This window comes from Scyliorhinus torazame, chromosome 2 (genome assembly GCF_047496885.1).
Source record: "Scyliorhinus torazame isolate Kashiwa2021f chromosome 2, sScyTor2.1, whole genome shotgun sequence".
In the NCBI taxonomy this organism is placed as follows: domain Eukaryota; kingdom Metazoa; phylum Chordata; class Chondrichthyes; order Carcharhiniformes; family Scyliorhinidae; genus Scyliorhinus; species Scyliorhinus torazame.
In genome coordinates, this window is record NC_092708.1 from 133462275 (window position 1) to 133482731 (window position 20457).

The 20457-nt window shown below is 44.8% G+C and overlaps 1 protein-coding gene across 9 annotated transcripts in view; it reads right to left on the reverse strand.

Moving 5' to 3' along the window:
• znf385b (zinc finger protein 385B) overlaps positions 1-20457 on the reverse strand; it is an 881089-nt gene that overhangs the window by 12841 nt on the left and 847791 nt on the right. For all 9 annotated transcript variants that reach the window (XM_072477374.1, XM_072477367.1, XM_072477383.1 and 6 more), the window contains one exon: positions 13686-13851. In XM_072477374.1, the coding sequence (XP_072333475.1) occupies positions 13686-13851 (166 nt within the window). The remainder of the gene's footprint in view (positions 1-13685; positions 13852-20457) is intronic.

A 20457-nucleotide genomic window follows, 5' to 3' on the forward strand; every position in this document is an offset into this window, starting at 1 on the left:
ACGCGAGCCCTCTTAACCGGCCCATTTATCCCTCTGATGTTCCAAGTGATCAGCATAGTCGGGGGGCTTCCCGTCCCCCTCACCTGCCGATCAGTCATCACCCTTCTTAGGCCGGCCTCCAGCTCGCGTCCCTCGCCTCCTCGGGCCCGTGCTTGGGCATCCGCCGTCCTCGACCTCCCTTTTGTCCCCTAGCAACAGTTCCTCCCTGTCAGCAGAGCAGCTCCCCCAACCCTTCCCCCCCTATTAGCAGAACCACAATCCCAACCCCCCATACTAAGCTTGTCACCTGCTCACCCCCCACTGCGCTTCCGTGAACTAGCTCACCTAGCTAGCCTAGTAGCTCCCGCCCATGGCGCCAGACACCATATTTCCCTATTGTTCTCCCTCCCCCCTCAGCCCGGACATACATATTCAGAGCATCACAGTCCCCAGTAAACAAACAGTAGAAAAAATCCTTCCACCCATTACCCACCAGAACAGAGTTAAATTACATTTCTGAGCAACTGCTCAAACATCTTAACAAAACGAAAACCAAAGAAAAAGGAAGGGGCGAAAAAACAACAAAGAATAATCCCTTGTTGCAGAGAGCACTGCATATCCAGAACCGCCCATAAATAACTTTAAGCCAAATCGACCCCACAATGCCCTCCCCCAAGGTTCAGTGTCCTTGGACCCCTGCCAGCTTTTTGTCCTTGATAAAGTTCATTGCTTCGTCCGGCGATTCAAAGTAAAGTTCCTGGCCCTCAAAAGTGACCCACAAACGCGCTGGATATAGCATCCTGAACTTCACCCCCTTCTTGAAGAGGGCCGAATTTGCCCTATTAAATCCTGTTCGCCTTTTGGCCAGTTCCGCGCCCAGGTCCTGGTTATTGCGCAACTCACAGTTCTCCCACTTGCAGCTCCATATCTGCTTGGCCCACTGCAAAATCTGTTCCTTGTCCAGGAATGGTTTGTTCGCTCGTGGCTTCCTCGCAAGCTCTCTATGCGCTCTGTCCACCTCCAAGGGTCGAGTAAACGTCCCCTCTCCCATCAACTTTTCCAGCATACTTGCCACATATGCCGTCGCGTGTGATCCCTCACTACCCTGCGGGAGGCCTACAATCCTCAGGTTCTGTCTCCTGGACCTGTTCTCCAAATCCTCCACCTTCTCCTGTAGTCTTTTCTGGTGGTCCTTCATCAGCCCCACCTCAGCCTCCAACGCGGTTAGATAGTCCTCATGCTCGGACACCTTTTCCTCCACTTTCTGGATCGCCCGTTCGTGGGCTTCTAGCCCCTGTTCCACCCGATCAATCGATGCCTTAATCGGGTCTAGCGTATCCTTCTTTAGCTTGGCAAAGCTCTCCCCGAAGAACTTCACCAGCTGTACCGTCGACCACTGTGCCACCGCACCAGGATCCAGCGCCCCCGCCATGCTTTCCTGTGCTGCCAGTTCTGCACACGCCTTCTTTGCTTGACTATGTCTCCTTGTAAGACAACTTCTAGTCCACTGCTCCATATAGTGGTGGGGAATTTCTCCCACTGTCTCACTCTCCACCAATTATTCCAATAAAACTCCGACAAAATCGGGAGAAAAGGCCCAAAAGCTCAGTCACAAGCCGGAGCGACCAAATGTGCGGCCTCCTACTCCATGGCTGCCACCGGAAGTCCGGCAATGACCATGTCTAACAATCTAACCATTTCCCTCTGATGATATTCAATCGCATTGCCATCACTAAAAACATCCTGGGGGTTACCATTGACCAGAAATTAAACTGGACTAGCCATATAAATACTGTGGCTATATGAGCAGATCAGAGGCTGGGGATTCAGAGCGTTTTCCATGACCGACGCCCTGCGCAATGTACAGTCCTACACCCCCAACCGCGCAGCCCACCCCTCCGACGCTTCATGGGTCCCACAGGCAGCCGCCCCAGCGGGAGCGCAACCCACCCAGTACGCCTGCGCTACGCGCCAGCCTGTGATCTCCGGGTGGCCCCGATGCTAATTTTGCGGCCAACAAAGACACCCCCGCCAACGCTGCCCGGCCTGCGCTGCCCTTTGTAAGGCCTGCGGGAAGAAGGGCCACTAGGCAGCGGTGTGCCAGGGCCACTCAATGGCAGCCCCCACCCCTCCCCGGTCACGGACAATGGGCGCCTCTATCCACCCCTCCTCCCCAGGCCATGTGCGAGAAATGGGTGCCGCCATCTTCTCCCCCGCACCAGGCCCGCTCAGTGGCAGTGGTCGTCCCCCCCCCCCCCCCCCCGGTCACGGACAGTGGGTGCCGCTATCCTCCCCAGGCCATGTGCGAGCAATCGGCACCGCCGATCTTCTCCCCTGCACAACACGTGCGTTTCATGGGAGCTGCCATCTTGCTCCACCCCCACAACGTGCGTTCCATGGGCGCCGCCATTTTGTGACCCCCAGCACCCAGGATAAGGCCTTCATTAGGTCCGAGGTCCAGCAGTTGCTTCAGGAGGGATTCATCAAGGCCAGCAACAGCCCCTGGAAAGCCCAAGTGGTAGTGGTTAAGTCTGGGGAGAAAAATCGAATGGTCGTGGACTACAGCCAGACCATCAGCAGGTACATGCAGCTCGACATGTACCCCCTCCCACACATATCTGACATGGTTAACCAGATTGCACATTATCGGGTCTACTCAATGGTGGACCTGAAATCCGCTTACCACCAGCTCCCCATCCATAAATCGGACCGGCCATACACCGCCTTCCAGGCAGACGGTCGGCTATATCACTTCCTTAGGGTCCCCTTCGGCGTCACCAATGGAGTTTTGGTCTTCCAAAGGGAGATGGACCGAATGGTCGACCGGTACGGCTTGCGGGCCACGCAAGGTCTATATCCGCATTGACTTCTTTGTAGTGGGGTCATCGGTGCTTCCAGAGATAGTAAGAGTGGAATACTCCGCGATTGTAATCTCCGACCATGCTCCACATTACATGGATGTGAGGTTGGAGATGGGGACTCGGGGATGAAACGTTTCCTCGACGGACTGGACATGCTTGTCGCTGGGGACGATAGACAGAAGGGGCTGGAAGCACCACTAGAATTGGGAGAGGTCATGGAGAGCATCAACTCCATGCAGACAGGTTCCGGCGGAATTCTACAAAAGATCTGTGATGGCACTGGTCCTGCACCTGCGGGAGATGTTTGCAGACTCGTTAGCAAGGGGTGTCCTATGTCCAACGCTAACACAAGCCACCATATCGCTGATACCCAAAAAGGATAAAGACTCAACGGTATACAGACCCATTTCGCTGCTCAATGTGGCGCAAATATACTCGCACAAATCCTGGCTAAGCGGCTGGAGAACTCCGTACCAGAGTGGTCGCAGAGGACCAGACGGGCTTTGTTAAGGGTAGACAACTAACAGGGAACATCAGGCAATTGCTGAACGTGATAATGACGACATCTGGGGAGAGAATGCCAGAGGTGATTATTTCCCTGGACACGGAGAAGGCTTTCAACAGAGTCGAAGAACCTCATTAAGGTACTAGTGCGGCTTGGGCTGGGGACGGGGTTCACATCATGGGTGAAACAACACTACCAAGGTGAGTGTATGGACCAACACCACCAGCTCTGAATACTTCCAGTTGCATGAGGCACAAGGCAGGGATGCCCACTGTCCCCGCTCTAATCTGCCCTGGCAACCAAACCACTGGCGATCGCCCTTCGAGCAGCGAGAAGCTGGAAGGGAATCCGAAGAGGAGGCAAAGAACACAGAGTCTTGCTCTACGTGGATGACCTGCTCCTCTACATTTCAGACCCGTAAAACGATCATGGAAGGGATCATGAAGCTCCTGAGAGAGTTTGGAGTCTTCTCGGGCTACAAACTCAACCTGAGCAAGAATTAAATATTCCCTGTGAACCCGAGAGAGGGAGGGTCAGAGCTGGAAGGATTACCTTTCAAACCAGCCCCCCAAAAGTTCTGCTACCCGAGGATCCAGATAGCCCATGACTGGACACAGATCCACAAGTGGAATCTGACCAGTCTGGAGGACGATGTTAAAAAGGACCTTCAGAGATGGGGTACACTCCCGCTCTCCCTGGAGGGGAGGGCACAGATGATCAAGATGAACGCACTGCCCAAGTTCCTCTTCCTGTTCAGGTCTATATCAATCTAGATCCCCAAGACCTTTTTCAACACGATAGATAAGATGATTATGGCATTTGTGTGTGGTGTGGAAGAATCCAAGGATCCCCAAAAAAAGTTCTACAAAGAAGAACATGGGGGGTCTGGCCCTCCCAAACCTACAGTACAACCTCTGGGCAGCCACAGTGGACCGAGTGAGGGGATGGGTGAGGATGGAGGAGAGCTCATGGACAGAGATGACCCTCTGGGCCCTCACCACAGCTGCACTCTCATCCCTGCCAACAAAACACTCAACATGCCCAGTGGTGGGACCCATCCTCAGATTCTGGAAGAAGATGAGACAGCACTTCGGCTTGACCGAAATGTCCACCATGGCTCCCAACTGCGACAACCATAGGTTTGCACCAGCCATGCTTGATGTCCCCTTTATGAGGTGGAGACAGGATGGGGGACACTGACTGTTAGGGACTTTTACACAGAAGACAGACTAGTGACCCAAGAGGAACTGATGGAGTGACTGCAGCCAGCTAATGGAAACAAACTCCAACTACAGCTTAAGAATTTCTCTGCAAGGAGACAACAGACTATCCACAGACCCCGAGACACACAATGTTAGAGGAACTACTGGACACATGAAATCTGGGGAGGGAATCTGGGGAGACCTGTATGGATGACTATTAGAAAGGACACACTCCCCACTGGACGAAACACAAGAAAAATGGGAGGAAGAACTAGGGACGGAAATAGGGTGGGGACTCTGGAACAAAGCACTGAACAGGGCTAACTTCACCTCTTCATGCGCCTTATGCAGCAGAAAGTGTTGCACAGAGTTCACCTGACAAGAACCAGAATGAGCAGGTTCTTCCTGGAGGTGGAGGCCAAATGTGAACAATGACAGGGAGGACCGGCCAATCATGCCCACATGTTTTGGGCATGCTGCAGAATTATCGGGTTTTGGACAGCCTCCTTCGAGGCAATGTCCAAGGTATGGGGGTAAGAGTGGAGCCATGCCCAAGAGTGGCAATCTTCGGGGTATTGGACCAACCAGAACTATACATGTAGAAGAGGGCCGACACCCTTGCCTTTGCTTCCCTAATCGCCCGCCAGAGAATCCTGCTCGACTGGCGATCAGCAGCACCACCCACAGCTGCAGACTGGCTGGCAGACCGGTTGGAAGTTTTCCACCTGTAGAAGATCAAGTTCGCTATCCGCGAGTCAGAGGAGGGCTTCCACAAAGCATGGAGGCCAGAAACCAACTTGCTCCAGGACCTGTTTGAGGCCAACACCAATAGAGCGAGGAGAGGGCAGGGAGCCTTTGAAACTCCAGGGAACAGACAGGGAAGGAAGAGGAGGGGTGGGGAGGATGGGGGAGGCCGGAGAGGGAGGCTGGAAAACATCTGAAACATATATCAGGGGCCCCAGAGCAAGGCCACGAGAAACGGTATCCCTAATGAACGCCACAAGTGATCAGGCAACACAGCAGACCCTCAACAAATTCATGGTTCCAACGTAAACTAGCAAGGCTGCACAATCCGAAACGTCTGTACTTTCATCCAGTTGTATTGACAACTCCTGTGCTGATTTTAGATGAGAAATAAGCTGGCCTTCTAAATTCTCAGCAATATTACAAATTTGGCGGTTAGTTATCACTAACTGGGATGCATTTCATTTTTTCAGCCAACCTCTCATTTAGGATCGTACAAAATATATCTATTGCTGCATTTTCTATATAGCTACACGGTAAGCTGCTATGTAAGAGGATAATTGTGCTTTGTACATTTCTGCTAAGCATTTAAGTTCTCGTTGCATCCTTTGAAAAAAATCAGGAGGTTTGTCCTCGAACCTGCCATGCTTAGTCTTCAAATGCCTTTAATGTTTTGAGGGTTTTCAACTTCCATTTGCCAGTACTTCCCTGAATATAACACGCATGGGCTTTGCATCCTGATTTGCATTGGCACACTTAATAAAGTCATACCTCAGGAAGTCATCTTTATACTGCTTTGTTCCTGATTTCAGCTTCTTCTTAATGGGTTGTTCACCAGAGGCCCTGGAACTCACACCTGCACCGCTTTGTCCTGCTGTGACCTCTCCCGTGCAGCTCTCTCCAGCAGATTCAGTTGTGTGGTCTTGGCCTGTTTGTGTCTCTGGCCTTCTCTTATTATAGAACAATCCATTTTCAATTCTTCAGTCCTGTTGCTTGCTTGTTGGCAGCTACAAAATTGAGGAACCTCTCCTCCTTTAATTTCGCGACGGACGTACATGGCACGTCAGTGTATGGGGCACGTAACCTGCTCCCTGCTTCCGCTTCTGCAGGAAGACTCCATTGTTTAAAAAAAAACCTGGTCCTGGGACAGCATGCTGACATCAAGAGGAGGCGGTCTGCCCCGCTGGGCTCCGGGCCTGCATGGGACAGCTGGCATTCTTGAAAGCTGGTCATGGCCATTGGGCTCTTCTCTCGTGATCGGGAACGCTGCGACTGATGGCTCCACGACCCGCCTGCGGGTTGCGATCCGGAGTTTAAAAATCCCTCGTATAAAGAAATGGCTGAGGCACTGTATTGAGTAAATGTTATGGGACCTGACAACATCTCAGCTGTAGTGCTGATTACTTGTGCTCCAGAACTAGCCACAACCCAAGCCAAATAGTTCTAGCACAGCTACAGAAATTACCTAAGTTTGACATATCCACAAACAGCAGGGCAACTCCAATCCTGCCAATCACCACCCCACAAGCCTCTTTGCGATCATTAGCAAAGTGATGGGTGGTATTTTCAACAACGCTGTCAAGCAACACTTACACAGATGAATGCTCATTTTGGGTTAAACTCAGCTCCTGTCCTCATTACTGTCTTGGTCTGAACACCAGAGAGGAGATCAGTGGGAAAAGTGCTGAACACCAGAGAGATCAGTGGGAAAAGGTCATTGAGGAGATCAGTTCAACAAGTTTAGCTTGCAGGATATGAATTAATGTCAAAAAGAAATTTAGTGACCTCAACAGAGTTTTAAAGATCATAATCTGACCTCTGACTTTAACTAGACCCTCCTCACACCTGCAAGCATTATATGAATATTTTTTCCCACGTGCATCCTTTAACTTTTCAGGAATCACTGCACCACCTCCTTCTCCTCCTACTCTCACCACTATGTCATCCCCACTTCACATTGTGCACCCAACATCTAAGCACATTCTCAAATCAGCCCAACAGACTGTTACAAACATATTTCCTACTTTCTTACAAGAGCCAGAGGCAAAAAATAAGATTCTTTCAAAAGACAATTAGCCACTGTGATGGAAGCTGGGAGGGATGGTCTGTTTCTGCAGAAGGATCAGGAATTGGGCCAAATGGCACCTCCTATCCATATAAAATTGTGTGATAATAACCTCTGTCGGCATCAGGAGCTTAGAATCATTATTAGCCTTAATATGTGGACAGGATCAATGCATAACTGCCCTATTTCCTATTTAGGCAAATTATGTGGTCAAGAAAGTGGGCATCTGCAATGTAGAAAATAATAAACTATCAGCAATAACAAAATAAAACAGACAATCAAGCTAAAACTGCACTGAATTTACTGGGTTAGTGACACACTTATGTTACATAATATTTAACGATATCAGAACGTACAATCACAATGGAATTTTCAAGCATTAACAATCAAATTGGCAAGGGTAGCCTCGAGGGAGATTTCATACAGACCATGAGGGATTGTTTCTTAGAGCAATATGTTATGGAGCCAACTAGGGAGTAGGCTATTTTAGATTTAGTATTATGGAATGAAGAATGGTTGATAAATAGTCTTGTCGTTGAGGATCCTCTTGGAAGGAGTGATCACAGCATGCTAGAATTTCAAATTCAAATTGAGCGAGAGAGGATAGAGTACCATACTAGAGTTTTAGCATTGGGCAGAGGCCTGAGGAAAGAGTTGGCCCAAGTAGTCTGGGCACAAATAATTGAGGGTAGGACAGTTGAGGAACAATGGCGGATGTTCAGGGATATATTAAACATCTCTCAATTAAAGTATATTCCTGAGAGGAAGAAGAATTGAAAAAGGGAGAAAAACGTTCCATGGCTAAACAAGGAAGCCAAGGAGGACATAAAGATAAAAACTAGGGCATACCGTACTGCAAAAGCTAGTGGTAAGCTGGAGGATTGGGAGAACTTTAGCATCAGCAAAAAGCTACTCAAAATAGAATCAAAAAAGCCAAGATGAATTATGAAAGGAAACTAGCAGAAAACATAAACACCGTTACCAAAAGCTTCTATAAGTACATAAAGAGGAAGAGAACAGCTAAAGTAAACGTTGACCCTTTAGAGGACAATACCAGTGAGGTAATAATGGGAACACAGAGATGGTGGAGGCACTGAATCAATATTTTGCGATATCTTCACGATAGAGGATAATAATTTTTTTCCAAGAACTGCAGTTAATGCAGAGGAAGTTCGTGCAATAACCATCACTAGGGAAAAGGTATTGAATAAACTAATGGGACTAAAGGTAGATAAGTCTCTGGGACCTGATGGCCTGCACCCTAGGCTATTAAGAGAGATGGCAGCAGAGATAGTGGATGCATTGATTATGATATTTCAAAATTCCCTGGATTCTGGAAAAGTCCCAGTGAATTGGAAGCTAATGTAACTTCCCATTCAAAAAGGGTGCAGGGTAAAAAGTAGGAAACTACAGACCGGTTAGCTTGACCTCTGTGATGGGGAAATTGCTGAATCAATCATTAAGGAGGAGATGACTGAACATTTGGAAAGACAAAGTTCAATCCACCATTATCAGCATGGTTTTATGAAGGGTAAGTCATGCTTGACAAACTTGCTTGAGTTCTTTGAAGACGTAACCAGCAAGGTGGATAACGGGGAACCTGTGGATGTGGTATATCTAGACTTCCACTAGGCGTTTGACAAGGTGCCACATAAAAGATTTATCTAGAAGGTGAGATCGCAGGGGGTTGGGAGTAGAATACTAGATTTGATTGAGGATTGGCTGACTGACAGAAAGCCGAGGGGCGGGTTAAATGGGTCCTTCTCTGGCTGGTGAGCTGTAACTAGTGGCATGCCTCAGGGTTCATTCCTCGGACCTCAACTGCTTACAATCTATATAAATGATCTGCAAGCAGGGACAATATGTAAATAGCAATATTTGCGGATGATACTAAAATAGGTGGGAAAGCAGGGAGTGAAGAGGAGGTACAGATTTTACAGATGGATATAGATAGGCTGGGAGATTGGGCCAAAATCTAACAGATGGGGTTTAATGTGGGTAAGTGTGATGTTTTCCATTTCGGCCGAAAGAATAGTCAGGCAAATTATTATTTGAATGGAAAGCAGATTCTAATTGCATCTGGGCGAGTGATCTGCGTGTCTTTGTTCATGAATCATGGAACGTCTGCATGCAGGTACAAAATGTAATAAGAAAGGCAAATGGAATGTTAGCTAATTTGAAAAGGATTGGACTATAAAAGTAGAGAAGTGTTGTTGCAATTGTATAGGGTGTTGTTGAGACCACATCTGGAATATTGTGTCCAGTTTGGTTTCTTTATTCGAGGAAGGATGTGGTGGCATTGGAAACAGTTCAGAGGAGGTTCATCAGATTGATTCCGGGGATGAAGTGGTTGACGTATGAGTAGTGATTCAGCAATTTGGGATTATACTCACTGGAGTTTAGGATGAGAAGGGATCTGATTGAGGTATATAAAATTCTAAAAGGACTTGATAAAGTAAATGTAGACCAAATATTCCCCCTTGTGGGTCAATCTAGAACACAAGGTCACAAATATAGGTATGAGGAAACACAATTTTTCTCAGAGGGTGGTGAATTTGTTGAACTCTTGCCTCATAGTGCAATGGAGTCCGAATCAGTAAATGGTTTCAAAGAACAAAGAACAATCCAGCACAGGATCAGGCCCTTCAGCCCTCCAAGCCTGTACCAGTCATCATACCACCCTTGGCCAAAACCCTCAGCACTTCCTAGTGCCATATCCCTCTATACCCATATATCCATGTATTTGTTGAGATGCCTTTTGGACGCCGTTAATGTTTCTGCTTCCACAACCTCCCCTGGCAATGCATTCCAGGCACTCACCACCCTCTGTGTAAAAGGCCTGCCTCGCACATCTTCTCTAAACTTTGCCCCATGGACCTTAAACCTATGCCCCCTTGTGACAGACCCCTCCACCCTGGGAAAGAGTGCCTGCAAATCCACTCTATCCATGCCCCTCATAATCTTGTAGACCTTTATCTAGGTACTCCGTTGTTCTAATGAAAACAGTCCGAGTCTATTCAGCCTCTCTGCATAACTAACACCCTCCAGACCAGGCAACATCCTGGTAAACCTCCTCTGTACCCTCTCCAAAGCCTCCACATCCTTCTGGTAGTGTGGCGACCAGAATTGTGCGCAATATTCCAATTTCAGCCTTACCAAGGTTCTATACAACTGTAGCATGACTTGCCAATTTTTATACTCGATGCCCCATCCAATGAAGGCTAGCACTCCATAAACTTTCTTGACTACCTTGTCTACTTGTGTTGACACTTTCAAAGATCTGTGGAGCTCTACACCCAGATGTCTCTGCCGTCAAGAGGGAGATAGGTATATTTCTTTTTAAAAAAAATAATTTAGAGTACTCAATTCATTTTTTCCAATTAAGGGGCAATTTAGCTTGGCCAATCCACCTAGCCTGCACATCTTTGGGTTGTGGGGGCGAAACCCACGCAAACACGGGGAGAATGTGCAAACTCCACACAGACAGTGACCCAGAGTCGGGATCGAACCTGGGACCTTGGCGCTGTGAGGCAGCAATGCTAACCACTGCTCCTCCGTGCTGCCCAGATAGGTATATTTCTGATAAAAAACGGGTTAAAGGGATATTGGGAACAGGTATGGAGGTTGCTTTGAGACCAGTAAGAGATCAGCCATGATCTGATTGAATCACGGAGCAGGCTCAAAGGGCTGAATTGCCTACTTCTGCTCCTAATTCCTATGTTCCTATCATGGTGATAGGAACTCAAGTAATTATTAATTATTTGTAGTATCTCTCCTTATTTAAAAAAATGTATTAAAATTTTACCATTTTAACAATTAATCATATAAAACACATAACATTTACAAAATAAAACCAACCCAAAACAACCCCAACTCCCCCCTTAGGAGAAGACAGTACAAAACACTCACTTTCTCCCAAATTTAACTTGTAGCCTGAAAAAAAACCCCGAATCTCCAAAGCAATCCCATTATATCTGCCACCGAAGCACCCGGATTGGAAATATACAACAGCAGATCATCAGCATACAGGGACACCCTGTGCTCCACCCATCACCTCTCCTTATCCCCCTCCATTTTTCCGAGCACCTCAGCCCTATGGCCAGTGCGAACAGAAGGGGGAACATAGGGCACTCCTGCCTCCTTCCCCTGTGCAAAGGGAAGTACAAACATTTAGTTTGTACGCATACTCAACCATTGGGTCCTTATACAACAGCTTCACCCACGCCACAAACGTAGGCCCAAACCTCTCCAACAGCTGCACTCGACATGATCAACTGCCTTCTCTGCATCCAATGCCACCAGCACCTCCAACTCCCTCCCTTCAGCCGGAGAAAGCACGACATTTAACATGCGACGCACATTAAACAACACCTGCCTGCCCTTCATGAACCCTGTCTGTTCTTCCCCAATCACCTTCGGGAGGCACTCCTCCAACCTGAGTACCAACACCTTTGCCAAAGTTTTGGCATTCACATTCAATAAAGATATAGGCCTGTACGACCCACATTCTACTGGATCTTTGTCCTTTTTCAGCAGCAGTGAAATGGATGCCTGTCCCATTGTCTCCAGTAGTACCTCCTTTGCTACTGCATCTTCTAACATCTCTACTAGCAGTGGCGCCAACCTACCCAGAAACGTCTTATAAAACTCCACCGGGAAACCGTCCTCCATGCCCACTGGCTCCTCCAACCCTGTCCTCTCCTCCTCTCTCACCACAAGACACTTCAATCACCCCAGAAACTCCCTCATGTCTGATTCATCCTCTGGATGTTCCGACTGATTCAGATTCTTATAAAACTCCTCAAACACTTTCTTCACCTTCTTCAGTGCCACCACCAACTCCCCTGTCCTATCCCGGACCCAGAAAAATCTCACTCGTGGCTGCTTGCTATGATAATGGCTATTTTGTGAAGAGGTTTATATCAAGCTCACCCGGAGCAAGGCAAATGACAAAGATGGTGACCACCACGCCAGCGGTTCCCTTTTATACGGGGCCTACAAGTTGACCCCTGTGTAATGACTTAGACTAGGCCTTTGAGATTGGCCAATTGGTATACGAGTTCCCTGATTAGTGGGCCAATCAAGGAACCTCTTCTTTGTATATAACAGGGAGTGTCAGATCCTCTGCACTCCCAGTGCAGATAGCAAGCTGAATGCACCTGGTCATACTGCTGTTGGTTTTGTTAATAAAAGGGATTCTGGTGAAGGGCCTCCGTGGACTTATTACACCTTGTTTTTTGGAAGGATTTTTGAGTCTTTAAAGGTCGATTTATATGTTGACATCTACAGGATTTTGTCTATTTGCAGATTTTTAAGAATGCAACTGCTGATAAATTGAATTGAAAATAGAAAAACTGTTCCAAAAATGTAAATCGTTACATAAACTTGATCAAGTTATTTTTAAATTTCTTTTTTATCCCAATACTTTAATTAAACATGTCCGATGTTTCATTCGGGGGAATTAAAAAAAATATATATATTTTTAATACCCAATTCATTTTATCCAATTAAGGAGCAATTTAGTGTGGCCAATCTACCTACCCTGCACATCTTTGGGTTGTGGGGGCGAAACCCACACAAACTTGAGGAGAATGTGCAAACTCCACACGGACAGTGGCCCAGAGCCGGAATCGAACCTGGGACCTCAGCACCGTGAGGCAGCAATGCGAACCACTGCACCATCGTGCTGCCCTGGGGGAATTTTTTAATTGTCCAAATTAGATGTGTCAAATTAAACTGATTGAAACTGGAGCTATTTAATCATAGAAAATATTATTTTTCAATTAATTAAGTTGGAACAGCAAGTCTTTATTCAAATATAAGGGGATAGAACTCTACAAGTTTATGTTTCCACAGAAACTTTGTAAAATTACCCTGAATTTATTTAAAGAACCACACTAATACCATAGAGGCTGATGAACATTCCTGACATCTTTTGTTAAGCATTAGGCTTCATCTCTGATTCTCTAATGAGCTGATATCTCCAGCAATTGTGACTGGGAAAAGAAGCTGAAAGTAAAGCTATCTTGATAGAGCCATATTGGAATGTAGCCTAAAGTATAGTTTGCTGTACCAATAGAACAAAAATAGTATACTAAATAAAGCCAAACCAGTTGATCCAATGGAACAAATTACAGTTGCAAATGATGTCATATTTATCATGTCATTTGTTCCATCATTATTAAATAATTAGTCAGCCATTATTTGTGATCAAGTGAACAGCATTAATAAAACATGTGGCAATAAAAGCAGAAAAAAGCAGTATCATGCAAACATACAACACAAATAAAAAAAGAACACAAATGAGAAGAACAAAAGTTTCTTTTAACCTGTTTTTTCAGAGCTGTTGGGAGTGATTGCAGTGGTTGTGGTGGAGGAGGTGATGGCCTTTGTGCTGTCCTTGGAAGGAGCAGTTTTCTGCTTATTTTTCGTGGCCTCCAGTGCTTTGAGCTTCTTGGCATGTTTACTGCCTTTGTAGTGCGCCTCGGCTTGGCTCTACAAAGGAGAACAAATGAACCGTGCAATCAGGCTCATTTATCATACTTCCACTAAATTTACAGGTGACAATACAGAAAGAACTTTCAATAATAGGTACCAGAAAATGCCCTATGTCAGAAAATTGTTTCTGATATTTTTAATAATTAAAATGGTAAAGGTGCCTCTATTGAAAGATATGTATTAACTCGTCTAGTTAATAACATCATTCTACTCAAACAAAAGAAACTTACAGGAAACATGCCATTAACACAATGATAAAGAGTGACTGTGTAGATCGCAGAGCTACCAGTAAAAATATACTTTGTATGAGAAACATTTGGCTGGTACATACAAAGATGTATCTTGAACACGTGGTTGTATCGTTCCAATTAACCAACTTGGATACAGCTCACTGTGTTGGCAGTGGTGAAGCAAGCCATGAAAACAGTAGACACAGATTGCACAAACAAGGGAACACAAAACGTAGTCTCTTTGGTTGTGAATAGATATCTTCTCTGAGAAAAGATGTCTGCAGCATTAAGATTACAAATGATTAGTTTAACATTACTTCTAGATGATAAAAAACAGTTAACTACACATATGCAGCCGCATTGTCAGTTGCAATAACAAATATGTACAGCATTGATCTGGTTGATCAGTGTATTGCTTTAATTTATATAAAAAACATAGTTGTTGGACAATTACATATAAAATGACAAGAAAATGCTAATCTGTTGTCCAATAGGCATTTATTGACCCAGATTATACATAATTGTGGAACACACAATATATTGATAAATAAAACATAGCAAACTTCATTGCACCCATGGGAAAGGCTTACTTAGTCATTTATCTACCAGTAAGTCTTTCTGCTGATATTTGCAACAAACTCTAAGCCTGCAATATCAGTGTAAACCTACTACAGTCAATGGCTCACTTCAATCACTCCCCATCTACAAAAATGAGACCTGTTGAAACACAAATAATTTAAAGAAAGAACTTTAAAATGGTAGAAAGTTGGCTATAAATCATTTAGTTTACAATGAAAGGGCATCTGTATATGTTGCTAAGTAGTATGTTTATCCTATTCTGGCACAAAAAAGATGAAACTCGTTATTCACTAAACCCCCCACCGCACCCCCCACCCCCACCCATTACTCCACACACTCTGACAAATTTTCTGCTTCTCCATAGAGCCTCTACATTATACACCATTCCCGACCTGAACTGGGCACATGTCCCACTGTTAGGTTTTCTTCATGACAATCTTTAACTGAAGTACACAAAAGCAGTATGGGTTGACTTGCTCCCTTGCCCTGCTACGTGCATGGCTTCCATGTGTCTCTGTCCGCAACTCAGCTCTGATTAGGAGCTACATTGAGAATCGCCAGAAATGTTCAGTGCAAGGGTCCGCTGTTCTTTTCCATTTCATCCAAGGAACCAACCCTGTTACCTCCAAGTATAGCAGTTCACTATTTCTGAAATGATCCCAGCACTATATGGTTGTTATTGGTACCGAGCCAGGAGAAAACATATTGCACAGAAATTAAAGTTTCTATTATATTTTAAGTTAGGTTCCATCATTCTGTACAGCTCCAACTATCACAGTTTAAAGGGGTTTGGGGGAAAATAGTAGCACCTGCTTTTTTATTAGAAAACAATTATTTATTGGAAAAAATGTGATTTAACTTGGTGAACTTATTAATCTGTGATTTAATGTCTTTGCTGTCTCACATTATTCACAACTTGAGACCTATTGCCAAAATGTTGTTCTGTGAAAACAGGTTTTGAAATATAATTACTGCATGAAAGCATCAGTGGCTTTTATCAATTGCAAGTGGCAAGCACCTAAAATGCATGTAAATTGTCATTACCAACATCATATAATAATAAATTGCATTTATATAGCACCTTTTAACACTGGAATGTATTCCAAGGTGTCATAAAAGAAATAAGACTACATTTTTGGGAATCATCCATCGTGAGCAGTAACAAACACAAAATGCATATTTTGCTGACACAACTACAATCGAATTATACTAAATGTGCTGGTTCAATCTCCAATTCACCTAAGTAGTTCAAATCTATGTAACAACTGTTGCATGCAAACCCATTTTCAATGCAATAAGTCACAATATAAATAAAATGATTTTTTTTTTACAGCGGAAGAGTTTATTCAGGAAACTTTAATTGCATGTGGACAATCATGAGGATCTTATGGAAATGTACCCACTGGGAGTTGTCAAAGACAGATGGTCTCAAAATGATTTGTACTAACTTGTGGGTATTTCTAAATTCTTATTCCATCATGTACGACAATCTTACAACTTCAGGACAAACTATTGAATATGAAACAACTGACTAAATGGAGCAATACATTTTTATTTAAGTTTTGGTTAACTTGTGGTTAACGTTGTTTAATAATTCTGCACATGACTAATACTCTTGAGGAAAGAATGCCAGAGGCAGAAACTGTCTTATGAGGAAAGGTTGAGCAGGTTGGGTCTATATTCATTGGGGTTTAGAGAAATGAGGAGTAATCTTTTGAAACATGTAAGATTTCAAGAGGCTTGACATGGTAGAAGCCAACGGGACATTTCCTCTCGCAGGGTAATCTAGAACTAAGGGACACTGTTTCAAAATAAGTAGTCGCCCATTCAAGATGGAAATGAGCAGCAATTTATTTTCCCAGAGAGGCGTTTGGAATTCTCATCCACAGAGATCAGAGGAGGCTGAGTTAGATTTTTAATTGACAAGGGAATCAAGGGTTATGGGGGACAGAGAGGAAAGTGATGTTAAAGCCACAAACAGATCAGCTACAATCTTATCAAATGGCAGAGCAGGTTTCATGGGCCAAATGGCCTATCCCTGCTCCTATTTCTTATGATCTTATGGGAAGTACCAGGAGATAATGTGGAAGTTAGAGGGTGACCTCCGGTTCACCTTCTCCCTGTGGCTGAACAGCTCCTTCCAGGGTTGCAAAGCAGATTCTGCCCACTAAGGGGCGAAACGGACATAATTTTCATGGTGCAACAACTACAAGAAAAATGCAGGGAACAGCACTGATCCATGTAAATGGCAGCGTCGTCCTCTGTTGCCCCCAAAGGTTTGTCACCATCCACTGCCTGCTCCACAATGACATGCAAGCCGCGATCCTGACCAATGCATCCACCACAGGTCAAATTCACTTTCGGATAGGAGTCAAGCAAGGCTGCGACATCGCACCAATCCTCTTCTCGATCTTTCTTGCTCCATCTCACCATCAGCAAGCTCCCTGCTGGGATGGAGCTAAACTGCAGCACAAATGGAACCTGTTCAACCACTGCCACCTGTCAACCAAACCCAAGGTCATTCCATCCACTGTCATTGAATTACAGTATGCAGACAATGCTTGCATCTGTGTACACCAAGAGGCTGAGCTCCAAGGCATCGTCAATATCTTTACCGAGGCGTACAAGAACACGGGCCTTACAGTAAACATCCGTAAGACAAAGGTCCCCTACCAACCTGCCTTGTCACACAACGTGAACCACTTTCCTTACCTTGGGAGTCTCCTGTCAACAAGAGCAGGCATTGACGACAAGGTTTAATATCGCCTTCAGTGTACCAGCGCTGCCTTTGATCACCTGAGGAAGAAAGTGTTTGAAGACCAGGATCTCAGAACCAGCGCCAAGCTCATGGTCTACAGAACAGTAGTGATACCCATTTGCCTATATGGATCCGAGACCTGAACGATGTACATCAGACACCTCAATATCCTGGAGAAGTACCACCAGTATTGGCTTCGTAAGATCCTGCAAATGCATTGCCACGATAGGCACACCAATGTCAGTGTTCTCGCTCAGGCCAATATCCCCAGCATCAGGACATTGACTGTGTTCAATCAGCTCCGCTGGGCAGTAATATCATTTGCATGTCTTCCACAAGACTCCCGAAACAAGCACTCTACTCGGAGCTTTGACACGACAAGCGAGCCCCAGGAGGGCAGGAGAAATACTTCATGGACACCCTCAAAGTCTCCTTGAAAAAGTGCAACATCCCCACTAACACTTGAGAATCCCTGCCCAAGACCGTCCAAAGAGTCAGAAAAGCATCTAGGAAGGAATTGAACACCTCGCATTTCATTGCTGCGAGTAAGCTAAAGCCAAGCATTGACAGTGAAAGGAGCAACCCAGGCATCCCATCCACATGTTCCTCCAAAGACCTTCTGCATCACCTATGACAGGGGCTGTAGGATGTGTATTGAACTCCGCGGTCACCTGAGAACTCCTTTTTAGTGTGGAAGCAAGTAAAGCTTAACTCTGAGGGACTGCCAAAGAAGACAACATTCAGAATGTTGAAGAAGGCTGATGAAATAAAAACAACAGAAAAATTATTCCCTTCCAAAATTCTTTGAAATGGTAACACAGGGCTGGAGGGCAACAAATATTCAAAATAAGGAAAACAGATAAACCAGTACACCAGGCAGCCTCACATTGGCAGCATTAAACTTTTCAAAATTACAATTAAGTATAACATGAGAGAACAATTTGGTATGGGTTACTCAGTGACAGGTAATATGGATTTGCAAATGGGAGGCCACTTGATTGAGACAAAAGTTTTGTGGAACAAATTATGTGACCGGATAAAGGGAATCCATTGGTATGAAGCCAGAAGCAAAAAGTGCTTGAATAGTTAAGACTGGAAATTACAAAGAAGATGGAGGGGCAATGGTACAGTGGTCAAAGCAAACAGTTTTGGTCGATCAAATGTGAAGTTTAAGCTCAGCTCAAGGTCGAACAAGGTTCTAAAGCTGCAAAACCTTCTCGGTTCAATTTGACAGATAGGCTGGCGAGGAGAATTGTGTTAGTGCGACAGGACTGCAATTTGTGCTAGAATCCAAAGACTACAGTTTCAGTCTTCCCATGGTTGAGCTTAAGCTGTAACTGAGTTGAGGAAACTGAGTTATTGTAATTGACTCTATCCTTTGTTTTACCCTCTTGAGCTTCAATGTATTTCAGCAGTACTTCTAATGTAACAGCATTCCTTTTTTTCTAAATGTATTTCACAGAATGATTCTATGCAAGAGGCCATTCAGTCCATTGTGTTGCCACCATGCTGCATAGTACTGGAATTTAAAAATGCAGTTGAACATATTTAGTCAAGTTTTCCATCCACATTTGCATTCAGTGATCTCACCGAACCATATCAGATATAACTCGGAGTTCCTTTACTTTCCTGAGCAATGTAGTCCAGCATGACATTTTTAACTAATCTAAAAACTAAAAGACTAAAAATCATTTTTAATCTAATCAAGATTTCAGAATTAAAGATACTTTGTCTGGAATTGAACTTTTGTCTGCAGGAAATGTGGCTGTCACTGCCAAAAAATATTCCACTGAAATTTATTAGAAAGCTTGTTATTGTTCTTTTCATGGCAGCTTCAAGCTTCTGTTTCCCCAAAGAAATCAAGAAATTGTTTCGGGAACGAACTTGAACAATTAAAGAAGGTTTAAGATATTTTTAATATGTCAATAACTGAGTTATATTTCTGTGGAATAGTTCTATAATTTCCTGACTAAAACCTAACAGGTTGACGATGTTATACTAATGTCGTGGTTGTTGTGGTCTGTGATATAACCATTGTAATGATGTACACAGAACATATAGTTGTTTACCTATAAAGATGATTTATCAACAAGCACGTGGTAAAGGTAACTAATGAACTATATTACAGACAATGGCTACTAAATGAATTCAGTGAATTCTCCTGCAGCTACTCTAAGTGCGACTGTCTTCTTGTACGACATACTATCAACTGGCGAGTGTTCCGAGTTACGGGATAGATCTCTAACACCACCTGCTGGTCGGAGGTCGTACCGATAACTATGTGCACTGATAGACAACTATATACATTGATGTGTACATGCATATCACCACAGTGGTGTCAGAGGCAGTTGTCTCTGGTTGCCATATGCACCTGCAGTGCCTTTAAACAGCCTTCATATTGTTTTTTTAAAATACATTTAGAGTGCCCAATTCATTTCTTTTTCCAATTAAGGGAGAATTTAGTGTGGCCATTTCACCTACCTTGCACGTCTTTTTGGGTTGTGGGGGTGAGACCCACGCAGACACAGGGAGAATGTGCAAACGCCACACGGACAGTGACCCGGGGCCCGGCTTGAACCCGGGTCCTTGGCGCCGTGAGGCAGCAGTGTTAACCACTGTGCCACCTTGCTCCCCTGCCTTCATATTGTAAGGCACGGTCAGTTCTTTCATATATTATGTTGTTCCTAGTGCATGATGTGTTGGGTGTTCCTTGGGATGGGCTATTTGGTGCCAGCAGCTCTGAGACATTTCCTTAACATTTCCTTTTTGCTTCTAGCTCTTGCAGATGGTAGGTATAGGTTGGCATGGTGGCGAAAGAAGCCCCCAACACCTGAATTCTGCTTGGGATCATGAGGAAATTGTAACCCTCAAGGCTTCTTTCCCTTCCTATCATCTCACACTTTTCCACCCACTTGCTTGTTACATGTCCACCGCCTCTTTGTCATCCTACCATCTTATCAGTCTCATTAACGTTACTCACACCCATTATTATCTTCATCTTCCACTTGAGAATAGGACAGGGACTGGTTACGCTGT